This window comes from Acanthochromis polyacanthus, chromosome 11, assembly GCF_021347895.1.
Source record: "Acanthochromis polyacanthus isolate Apoly-LR-REF ecotype Palm Island chromosome 11, KAUST_Apoly_ChrSc, whole genome shotgun sequence".
Lineage (NCBI taxonomy): Eukaryota > Metazoa > Chordata > Actinopteri > Pomacentridae > Acanthochromis > Acanthochromis polyacanthus.
The window spans coordinates 28606955-28619733 of record NC_067123.1 but is presented as its reverse complement, the minus strand read 5'-3'; the positions used below and the strand labels follow the sequence as shown (position 1 = coordinate 28619733).

At 38.8% G+C, this 12779-nt stretch overlaps 1 protein-coding gene across 2 annotated transcripts in view; it reads left to right on the top strand.

Moving 5' to 3' along the window:
- Positions 1 to 12779, top strand: part of vps50 (VPS50 EARP/GARPII complex subunit) — a 126088-nt gene that overhangs the window by 49898 nt on the left and 63411 nt on the right. For both annotated transcript variants that reach the window (XM_051955493.1, XM_051955494.1), the window contains exon 13: positions 5795 to 5927. In XM_051955493.1, coding sequence (XP_051811453.1) covers positions 5795 to 5927 — 133 coding nt within the window. The remainder of the gene's footprint in view (positions 1 to 5794; positions 5928 to 12779) is intronic.

Genomic DNA, 12779 nt, shown 5'->3' with positions numbered 1-12779 from the left:
ATTTTAAATGACTGAGCTCAGGTCTGAAATAACAAATGAGAAAACTCAAATTCTGAGACGTTGGAGCAACACCGCTATCTGAAACGACACAGACTGACCCTATGAGCAGTTTTCACAGGCAATCTCTCTTGTGATCTGCTCTCATGGTTATTATCTCTAGATTCAACTAAGGATGTTAAATATTGCAGCAGCCTAGATAGCGATCAGTGATATGCCTGTGTCTTCTAGATGACAGTGGTAACCATCCAACAGTGGGGAGATAAGTTTTGCAGAGATAAATTTCAGTGCTGCCTCTGCACTCGCTTACTTTAGATTATGTTCATGAAGAGATCTAATGTCAAGCTGTACACTTCTTCCCTACATCAAACTGCGCATACGTTATCAGCCTGACACTCATTACATAATTCCAATGGAGAACCAAACCACACCAAATTGCTTTGATCTGCTTAGTTATAATTTTGTCCTTTTTCTTACTTCACTTTTCAGGTTCACACCAAAAGTTGTGAGTACAAGAGAGGATGGAGGGAGAGAAATTCTTCTTCAGTGGCCTCTACTCAGTTTCTTTGCTTGCACAGCAGGTTCTCAGTTTGCTGACTGTATTTTTGATCTTTCACAGGTTAATTTGTTTATTTGTTCTTTTTTGGAGAGATGGCAGAGGGCGTCAACTGTAACTAAATCAAGTGTAACTGCATTTTCTTGGATAACTGGCATTTCTAGCATTCATATCCCTCCTTATGCCCCCCACATGATTGGGGAAAAAAATGCACTCAGCGCTTTAAGTTTCCACAGCTTGGCTTATGGTATATGCATAGTGATGGGTGACTGTCTTCAAAAAAAAAAAACACTGACTGTTCTGAAATAGTTCCCGATCCTGCCTCCTCTGTAAGCAGTAAGGCTGATTGTTGATTCTGGCATCAGTTTACTTATTGTTTTCCATGCAAACCACCTCATGTCATTCGTGGCCTTCAACACAAAAACAAACAGGATGGGACAGCAATTTTGTGTGGGCTCAGTTGCGGTTACTTCTTCTCATTAAGCCTTATTGAGGATCTTAACCCACACACTCAAACACCCATCACCCCAGTTGCTTGGCAACATGGTGCTGTGCTACGGTTGGCTGGTGGAGAACATGGAATGTCAGTGTTAGACAGGTTTTGTGAGAACTGGTTCATTAGCTTACCTATGCAGCCAGTGCTGCTGGAGCCTGTTTGTGATTTCAGCCTCATTCATCTGCACTTATTTAATTCAAACTGATTTTGAAGATTGTACATGTAAATTATAATTCAAACATGTAAAATATAATTATAATGAATGTTGCTAATAATACTCATTCGAAATCTAATTAAAATCAGGCTGTTAGTACTTTGTTGGAGTATAAGTCTGGCTGGCTCTAGGTGGAAATGGGGTTTCTGCTGCCAAGATCATCTTAGCATTTTAGGCAGGTCAGCATGATATATCATTTAAGCTTTGACTATTGCTAAGTGCCACGTGCAAGAGTAACCTCACAGGAAGTGCAATATGAAGTAAGGTAAATAAGTCAAACACATCATGTCACAACTCTTTTTTTGTTGCTAGTACCAATTATTTTCCATACAAGACTCATAATTTACCCATTTAGGATTCTTAGACAGACTTAATTTATAAGCCAAGAAGTTTCTTGTTTGCATCACAGCATTGAATAAAAAAGAGGAGATAAACACGGAAGAGACAGCTCTGGTTCCAAAAAATAAGCAGAATGTCAGTTGTTGGGCTGCACAATTATTGGGATATTAATCACAGTCATGATGTTGGATGCCCACAAATACATCAGCACAGTTGATCGCAGTAATTGACAGCCCATTAAGATAACATCCCTCTGTTTCACTTTGAATAAATTTGATATTGGAACACCTTATTCACATTCTGTCTTTTCAAAGTAATGTTTTATTCACACACCTTTCTGCGTTACTGTAAATGAGTGGAGACTAGAGGCTTCTTTGTGCACAGCTGCCCAGCAGCGTAAGATGATCCAGGAAAAGTGTTAAACTCTAGTGTGTATGGATAAAAACATGTTCAGCAAGTGAGTACTTTTGGATACAATTTATTTTATCTTTTGTGTCTTGGAGATGAACAAAATTCAGATGAACAAAAACTTCATTTTAAGTCTTATTTTAATGCATATTTGTACATTACCAGGAACATAGGTCAACATGGAAATGAAAGCAGCACTTTATTTATTTAAATTTGAAAGTGCAATAGAAGTTTTCCTATAGTGCAAGAAAAAGATCAGTTTTCCCAATATGACGCAGTCCTAATTCTAGTCCACGTTCCATTAGCTCTAACCATTTTCAAGTCGCCCACCTCTTCCCGTTTGTGTCATATTTTTTATAGTAGATACCCAAAAATACTTGTTTGGCTGAAATGAATCTAGAGTTGTTTGATATTGTTTGTTAAGGTGTCAGCAGGAAGAGGTAGACTTTAAATTTTCACTCACACAGTCCTGTCACATTATGTTATTACATGTAGCTATGAAGCCAATATGGAGCCGTATCAACAACTGAATTAACTTGAAATAAACTACTTTGGGCAATCAGTAAAACCACTGAAACTGGACTGCACCTCTTGTAAATCTTAAATCCACTTTATGACAGTGTGATCATGGTTATTCATTACTGGTGATATGAAGATAACGCCTTCTTGCTCCGTTTTTTTTTTACCTTTTGTCCTAATTTTGACTCAAATTTAAATATTAGAATATGACAGAACCTTCTGCTGTTCACTAAACAAAGAGAGACTGAGCTCACAACAGAGAGGATTTCCAAAATGTGTTCCAGCTGTTCCCTGTGTTACCAGATGGCTGGTTGATACTTGAGCCTGTAGTTTGTGGTATTCATGGTTCGAACTGTGCTCACACTCTCAGCTCATAAGTGACATTTGGTATTCGTGTGTAATTTTGGAGCAAATGACTCCACATGCTGGAGCTGCTGTTTCTTCACCACCTGCTTTTCCAAAAAAAAGTTTGACTATTTGCACAATTAATTAAAACTATTCATTATCCCTGTGAACAGTGCTGTCATCATTATGTTTTAAATATGCATGGCATGTAGCACAGATTTTAAAATATGAAATACTGTGAAAAGCAAATTCAAGGGAATGTTTAATTCCTCTGGTAAGAGCGTGACTGACTGCCTGCACTGGAGATTTTGTAGGATGTGTTAATGAGCAGCAGTGAGGTGTGAATCAAAACATCACCTTATTGTCAGCATTTAGAAATTCAATACACTATAGAATATAAATAATTGACATCTCCCACTTTTCTTTTTTTGTGCTAAAGGTGTTGTAATTTTCTGTTAAACTCTATTGTTAAGGGTGGTGGTGATGTATTTCTTAGAACTGGCCGGTGAGTTTGATAGAAATTAACATTTCAGTAACACCATCTGAAACATTTTCACAACAGCGAATTCATGCCTGTTGTGCAGCTCTGTGATTCACATCATCTTTTGTGATGGCGCCAGTATATTAAACTTTCATGCTGATGGCTTGCAGTTGTGAGATGTCTTGCTAAGAAATGTTTTAAGAGATTTCCCTGGTTCGTGGTGGTTTGTCACTGTGGGTGACTTAGATATGCCAGATTAAAACTTTATCTGAGTGTGGAAGTTCCGTTGGGATCTCTTTGATGCTGTGCTGTTTCATCTCCTTCCAACCATCAGTGTGTTAGGCTTGTGGCCTGTAATTATGTTTTTGTGAAATGTAACAAAGGTCTACAAACACATATTCATTATCATGGTTTGAACAACGTAACGTGTGGCTGCTGACAGTGTGTTTTCATCTGGTGGTAATAATTTTGCTCTGAGCATGTTGACAGGACTGTGTGCTGATTGTAGAGCCTTGAACTGTGTCAGTAGCTACTATTGGGGAGCTGGACTTTTCTTAGGTGGGCCAATTTTTATTTTAACACATATATTTTTCCTTCTGTATAAAATAAGGTAGTGTCTACAGATACGGACCCGTACCCATAGCCTGTGGTCTACGGATACGGCACTTTCCCTTATCATACATATTAATGAGACAGACATGAATATTAATGAGCCGGCTGATGAACGCGCTTTGTGATTGGCTGGAAATCCGACGTACATAAGTATGAGAGGAGACGGTGTATTTTTGGTTAAATTATACAATGTTCGCCGTCAAAGTCATTCATATAAACTGCCTGTAATGTGAAGCAAATAGTAGTTAACCGGCGCCAGCTATTCAGTGACCTTAACGGGTCCGTACCTCTAGTACAGATGCTACAGGTACGGGTCCGTACCTGTAGCATCAACCATAAAATAAATAGATGTAGCCTCAGGGTTTGAAAAATGAAGCCAACACTAAGTGCCCTAATCCTACATTCTTTCTAATAGCCAGCAGGGGGCAACTTCTCTGTTTCAAAAATGAAGTTGGATGTTACAGAAGTCTGAGAAAATTACCCTACTTCTCACTTACTTTATTACCTCAGTTAACATTTTCCTAATGGGTTTATGGTCTTAAGTGTCCTTCAATAAAGCATGGTGTTCATTAGGAAATTATGGTCCCAATTAGGATAAAATAGACAATAAAGCGGGGTGTGTTATAGGGTGACTACCATCGCTAGCGTCTAGTGCATCGTGTCCTCAAATTCTCTGTCAGATTCACCTGTCATTCAATAACAGTCACTTCAGGCTCCAGAAAAATGAAACTGGAATTCCAAAATGCCAAACTCAAGGCTTCATTAAAGTTGTCCTCAACAACTGGGTGTCAGTGATATCACGGCGGCTACATCCACGTCTTTTCTACAGTCTATGGTCTGATGTAAGAGCATCAAAATTAAGTGCGTTACTCATGTTGTGAAATAATTGACATAGAAGTTGTCTTTATGAAATTAGCCATACTACCGGCAGAATTATCAATAATAATTTCTTAACATTTGCAAATTAAAACAGAATACTCCTATGTCCTGTACAACATGGTTAGATAACGTGTAGAAGTAATGAAGTTGGAATTTTATGAAAGCAATAACTCATTTTAGGCCTTGGGCATGAAGTGTGAACATTATATCAAAGCTGATGCACAGACAGTGAATGATTATCCACCTGCATAGACACTTTATGTAACTACAGTGCTACATTTGCTTCACAGAACCTCAAAAATCTCATATGTTAAAATGTATGCATTTGAACTTGACACAAATGATGTTGCCTCATCACCCATACAGTGCATTAGTCATATGCATTTACTTTCTTATGTGCCTGCTAAAAGGATAGCATTTGTCACAAATACACACATACTCACCATATTTTATCCCATTTTATTACAACTATAAAAAAAGGAGAATCATCTGTCTCTAATTTGAAGTCATTAACAAGGTTGTGGTATTATACCGTAGTATAATAGCTCACATAATGTGTCGTACATCAGAAAGATTTTAAAATCTTTGCACTGTGTATTATTCTGGAACCCTCTCAGTAATGTCCTTATTTTAATCTGTCCTTACATTAATTAGCCCTTACATAAGATGAAAGAGGTCTTTGTGATACAGAAATAGATGTTTTCCAACAGTGCCCTTGAATGATTAGTGTAAGCAGATTTTAATTAGATGTAATGCAGAGGACAGCCGATAAACTCTCTTTTGTCAGTGTCTTGCTGGATCTTGCAATTTTTATTGAAGTGTCCCCGCACTGTGTTTCATAACTCTAAATGATCCTTTTTTTATTGGGTCCAAACAATACAGGCAGGAGGAGTAAAGTACTGCGGGCTACCATCAGTGACCTTGTTTTTATTATCTCTCTTTTGGCAGCATATCACCTTAGACAGCTACATTCCCTGCCTGACGGATCTGTGCAAGGCATTGTGGGAGGTGATGGTGAGCTACCACCGCACTATGCAGTGGCACGAGGAGCATGACAAACAGGAGACCACACCCACCCCAGGTAGGAGCTTTTAATCCTCTGATCTTAGCAGTCTTTCTGTGTTTATTTGTATTCAGCATCTTATTTTTCTGGATCAAGAAGTTGCACACTTCCCTGTTAAAGGTTTTTATAGCATCTTGATGTAATTACGGATTCAGAAATTTAAGATTCAGTAATGACCTCACATGTTTTAGATCTCTCAGAGCATTATTTGCACAATGGTAACACCTTCCGTCTAACACAAGCTAATATTTAGTCCCTCAAAACCTCTTTCCTTCTTTTATTTTCACACTGAATTTCTTTTTGTCACCCGCTACTCATAAACCAGCAGATCTACTCCCTATACCCTGAGTAATAAAAATAGCACCTCGCAAAATCAGTTTACAGACGCGATGAAAATTGGGTCAGCTTTTTTCACACTCTCCTAACTGCGGTATGACTTCCACATACAATAGGTTTACCAGCTTAACGGCTTACAGAAAAGAGTGACTGAACCATACTGCATGAAAACAGAGGAGAGTATCGTGCTTCATTGCAGAACAGGAAAGCATTATGGGTAACGGAGTGCCATGTACTTTCCAGCATTTATTGAGTTCCCTTTCACCGTAGAGGTCATTGAAAGAGCCTGGAGAATGAGTCTTTGCAACAACACAAAGAGATGTGCGTTCATGTTTTACAGTGGTATAATAGCTCTGTGATAACGTAATAACGCAGTGTTGTTTTATGGCGTTATTAAATTTAAACTGCAACGTTAGATATTTAATGCCATTACTGACCTTAGTACTTGAATGCTTTTCGACAATGAATAAATGATCCACTTTCATGTTTGCCTTAGAATATGATCTCCTTATTGTTTGTTAGTGTGTCTGCTTTTTTGTTACATTTAGTATAGTTTAATTCTCTTATTTGTCTCCTTGTTAAACATCTCATTGTGTTTGTATTGTATTATTGTCATTAAAGACCCTCTTGAAAATGAGATGCAACATCTCACGGGGTTACCTCTAATAAAAAACTCAAGAATCTGAATACTAATTATATGAATATAAATTATATGTTGACATTATTAAATTTACACTGTGGAATTAATATGACCCAGTTGATTTCATGGAGAAATACATGCAGAGGTGATGAACCATGAATGATGTATTTTTTTCTTATGGAAATGCATCATGTATGACTTTGAGTTTGTTCTGTCTCCTTGATCGTGTAAACGGGCTTTCCAATCTAGGTGCAGCAGGTAATAATTCTGCTCTTTAGAGACACCTTGACACAAATAGGCAAGCACTCAGACTAAATTGAAATCGTGGATGGTTTTCTTTCCTAATGCTAATTTTATTTAACATTTTTAGAGACCTTTTTCTCCTTCCAGTGAAATCTATATCTAGAACTTACAAGTCATTTCATGAAATAAATGACTTTTTGTATAGTTCGTGACAAAAGCAGTATAAATTAAGCTGCGTTTCCACTGGAAAATGGGTGTAGCTGCACTCGCGTTACGGCACATTAGGAACAGCAAGACGACTGTACTGCACATCTGTCCAAAGTCAGCCAGACTGTTCAAACATCAGCCCCCAGAAGCTCGGTCGTCAAGGCAATACATACTTTGTGGTTTATCATTTAACTCTGCAAGAAGTTCAATTTCTTACCACTGTCATAAAAGAAATATTTAGGATTAAGTTTATAACACTTTTCACTTCATCACCGCTTATATAAGTTGTTTTGCCAAAGGATTTGGCCAGGGATCATATGTAAATGGAGACTTATCACATTAGCTTGCATGTTGCCACTACGCGTTGAAAGACAGCTCATTTCCATTTCCCATACTGTAGAGAATTCATTAGGGGATTGGATGGGGGCACAAAGGATATACTGAATGGTTGGTGACATGCTGCGTTCTCAGGATCCTTCATCAGATGCCATTGTCCTCGGAGGGGAAAGGACGTCCACCGTATTCCCTTTCATGAGGCACATCTATCATCTCACTGTTTGATTGGCTGTCACCTCTGTCCTGCGTGTAAAGGTGTCCCCGACCCTGCCGTTGTCCCTGCTTTCACCTTTCTGTCTTCATACTTACGTGTGTGAGTGTGAAAGTGGGGGATCCATAGGGTAGTGATTTACTGCATAAGCTTTGACTCATTTGTCGAAGAGTGTTTTGCGGTGACCGTGACCTCCATCTCGCACAAGAGGTCATCAGAGTTCCTGCAGTCATTCCCACCGAAGGTCACTCTTTCTCGCTCTTTCTGACACATCTCACCTATCACCTCACTGAGAAAGCATAAAGACCATCCCACTGATATGTGAGCGGCTGCTTGATATATCACGCTGGTCGGTGTAATGTTTCAGGAATTAATCTCACCGCTTGATGAAAGGAAAGGTTGTTTCATGAAGTAAGAGGCCAGGGTCGTCTCCCTACCTGACAAAGTAGATTTGTTGCCGTAGCACCAACCCTGTCATGTGTGATCAGCACCGATGGGCACGGGGGGGGGGCTCCACATGTGTGAAAGCTCTGTGTGGAACTAAATAACCAGTTTGTGCATTCTTACGGAGCATGGACATGAACCATGCTGGTGTTGTAATGTATGGAGGCTGCCTCCTCTGTTATGGGTGTGAATTGGCCTTCACACCACATTAATGTTCATATGGCAGCCAAGCAATGTGAAATCACCTGTAGTTTACTGACCTTTGCTCGTGCACATCACAATTATTATTATTTTTTGATTGATCATTTTTTTATTAATGTATATATCTTTCTATTTTCTGAAACACCACTCGAATCTAGTTTATTTCTGCTGATCGATCAGGTGTCCCCAGTAATTTTATTCTTTGCAAAACCTTCAAACACCGTCAAAGGATTTTCAGGTGGGAGGTTAGACACAGAGCCACACTTATAATACATATTGATTCATGTGTAAATCAAAGGATCTGCTTTTTATGCACAGCTAGCATCAAGACATCACTAAATGAATTATTTGTAAGTGTATAGTGGGATGTAGTGTAATGCTTTAAAATTAATTGGTATCTATTAACCATATGGTGCAATGCCACAGGTCAATATTGCCCAATTGTCTGGAGTTTGTTGCTTTTAAATTTAATTTCTGTTTATCAGATTTTGCCATCCCTTCTTTATTCTGGTATCTGTCGACAGCATTTATCTAGATATGTTTCATCTCATTTACAGAAATACCGCTCACTGTGCACCAATTTCAGTGTGATGAAGGGCCCAATGATTTCATTTAGATTAAGTTGTTCTGTATACTAAGATAAGATAATCCTTTATTGCTCCCCACGCCAGGTGAAATTTCCATTGTTACAGCAGCAACATCTTTCACAGCAGCTCTAATAATAATAACAGTATGTATAATATAGACAAGAATGAAAATGAATAAATATGGTATTACCACACTATGAACAACAGCAACATAAAGTGGCTTGTGGACTATATGTAACTCTAAAAGTACAAGATGCCAGCAGAGTTAAAAAAAAAATGTTGTGCAGATTTTACTATGGTTTGAGATGATGACATGATATAGTCCAGTTTATGTTAGCATCAGCCAGTGATGCTAATGTTGTAAAGTCTTGCAGCAGATGGAATGAATGACCTGCGATAGCGCTCCATCTTGCGCTGTGGAAGCCTAAGTCTGCTGCTGAAGGTGCTACGTAAAGCCCCCACAGTCACATGCAGGAGGTGGGAGGGATTGTCCATGATGCATATGAGCTTTGCCAACATCATCTTTTCACCCACCTCCTCTATGGAGCCCACTAGGAGTCTACTAAGCAGCCTCAACATTAAAACCATTGACAGGTGAAAGAAATTACATTAATCATCTAGTTGCATTGCATTGTTCTGCTCAGATAATTCTGGTACAGGCATTCATGTGGATGTTCTTTTTACATATACCACCCACCTGAATGATGCTCCAGACCAAGCACACTCCCTGATGGCAGCATTCTTGCCCAGTAGGACGGTGTGATCCACCATGGAAATAGGAAAGCTTAAGGAGGTCCGGGACCTCTTGACTCCCCAGATCACAATCCAACTGAGTGTCCACAAGCCAGAACACAACAATCCCCACTACCCAAAAGATCAACAGTATCCACTGCCAACATCTTGGGTCAAAACACCACCGGGCATCCTGAGAGATCTCGTGTATATTCCCTGATATTTCAGAGTGTTTTTTTAAGGACACAAGGGGGACCTACCAGCTCATTTTTTTAACGTTGTGGCTAACACCATGAGCCCTGCTTTGCTTTGACTCTTCTCTTTTTAAACTTTCACATATTAATGCAAAATCGTGTTCTGCATATGAGTCATAGTTTGAAACCAGTGGGACGCCTGGGCCCCTGTGGTGGTCATGCCCTGTGAGTCACCCAGTAACTTTGTTAGCCAAACTGCCTCCAGAGGTCAAACACTAGTTACCTCCTATGGTTTTGCAAAGGTTGCTTCCCTATCATTTATCGTTTCCTCTGCTCTAATCACAGTTATTAAGGCTTTCTAAGCAGTTAGCCTGTGGTAGCTGTCTACACCCTCACCTGGTCTGCAGTGGGAGATTATATTGACTTGAACTGCAGTGACAACAGCAGCAGGGTGCAGGGTAATTAATGGGCATGTACAGAGGTTCCTTCAATAACATGGTGGAAAAGGGGATAAATGGAAGAAGGAATACTTGGTTAAATGGAATAAACACACTATGAATTCTCAATTGCTGTGTGAAGCAGCAGCTAGACCTCACAGTTTCTAGCTATTTTGGAACAAAATGCAGATACTTTGTGTTTTTCTACAAGCACATTCAGCAGGGGGCAATGTGCAAATACATCATGCTGTGTTTATGTTCTATGTTTTGGCAGACAAGTTTATTTTTAGTTTGCAATTAGAGCACTCTAATTTTTAGTTGGTAGCACTAAAAATGCTGAAAACAGGTCCTGCTCTTCCTTCTTTTTCCATCGACGCAGTCCTTACACGGCTATCGATCTCAGATTTCTGTCCTCAATCATTCACAGTCTTTGCTCCCTCATCTTCACCAGGGCTTTCAGCTTTCACAACCTTTACTTTGTCTTTCTTGATTTTTTTTTTCCTCACACCCCCTTACTCCCACTGCTGACTGTGTGCTCATTAAATCAATCCCAGATATGCTGAGTGGCCATGTCCCAATGTCTCCCAACCCCTATGTTCGCTTTTCTTTGAGCAATTGTTTTCAACAGCTCTGTCCCTATAAATGAGTCACATCACAACCAGTCATATTGTATTTAGGGACAGGGTTTGAAAACACACAGTGACAATTACATTATTAGAAATCTGATGTCATGGCAATGAAATGACAGTAGGGATTGTGCAGGTGAAAGGAAAATATGGTTAAATTTAAAATGCATTATGAGCACATTCCCATGAAGAAGGCATCTGACTTGAATAAGACCACATATTTCATCAAAATGCAGACACGTAGAAAAAGCATGATCCTACAGTCACGTTTCTGAGCGTGGTGATTGCAATCAGTTTGCGGGCGGAGAAGATAATCGTTCACGATAGGTGCAGAAATATCCTTGCTGACCAGAATTTAAATTTGATCTGCCGTTGTGAAAGTGGTATCTCCTTGTCCACCAAATAATCTTACCGGTGTGGTGCTCAAAGCGATCATTATCCATTCTTGGTAACAGGGGGAGTTTTTCTTCCTCCTGGGAATAAGATGCGCTTGATCATTTCCATACCACCTGTTGATGAATCAGTGCTATTTAGAAAAAAAAACACAACAACACACATCTGGTTTGAGTCACGATGCTGTTAATGACATGATTCGTGAATTGATGCAGTCTCAAGATTGTTAGCAAACCTTTCCTTATTAATTTGCTGGACATGGCAGCAATCATGTAAATGTGCAATGAGCCATACAAAGACAAAAATAGCACAAATGGATTGAGTTGTTTTGATATGTTTGTGTCAGTTAAAAAAAGCAAGTAATCAATGCTTCGCTTAGATTAACTCAGGATGCATGCTATTTTTCACATTTGCACCATATTTCTTGCATCTTTAAGTGTTTCTTTTTAAACCCTTTGAGGTGCCTTTTAATAATATTTTTCTTCTTTTTTTCACTAAATCAATTGATCAACTTCAGTTAGCACCTTTCAAACAAATGGAGTGCAAGGAATTGAAAAAGCACAGGTTTGTGTTTTTGTTGGCTTAAGAGACTAATGCATGACTATACTGAATAAAACAAAATAAGAGGTGGAAAGTTAAAACATCAAAATGTAGATGAAATATAACACAAGCAATAAAGACAGTGAAATATGAAAATAATACAAAAATGCAATGCTTAGTAGAATAAAATACAGAATAATGGTAAGAATAGTAAAAATAAGTCTGAAACTATAAAAGTAGAACGCTACATAAAAGCAAGACTGAATAGATGTATCTTTAGTTTACAATGAGTTGATTTAACTGGCCTTGCTTGCTCTTTCTTTCTTTCTTGTCATATTTATATAATGAGATTTACACAGCTTGTGGGTGTAATAAGATTTATGCCTGTACTTTTTTAATGGATGTGCTTTTTGCTCCAGTGTGTCATTATGAAAACACCCTCACTGCCACAGATCCTCAGATTGAAAAGGAACCTCAGATTTGTCTGCTATTTTTGTATACAGTAATATTATCCTATTGATTTGTTGGGTTAGTTTGAGTGCAAAATTTAGACAAAATGGCAGGAAATATTTATCCTCCTGCTCCGCAGACAAATTCCTGACCCAGCAGGTTCAGTGCACAGATGCGCTCATCCGACTACACTTGGAAGATTTTGGAGTTGAGCTGACTTGTATCACGTGCTTGTATTTTTAAGACTTTAGTTCTTTCAGCCATCTCTCCCTGGAATAAGAAAAACACGACCC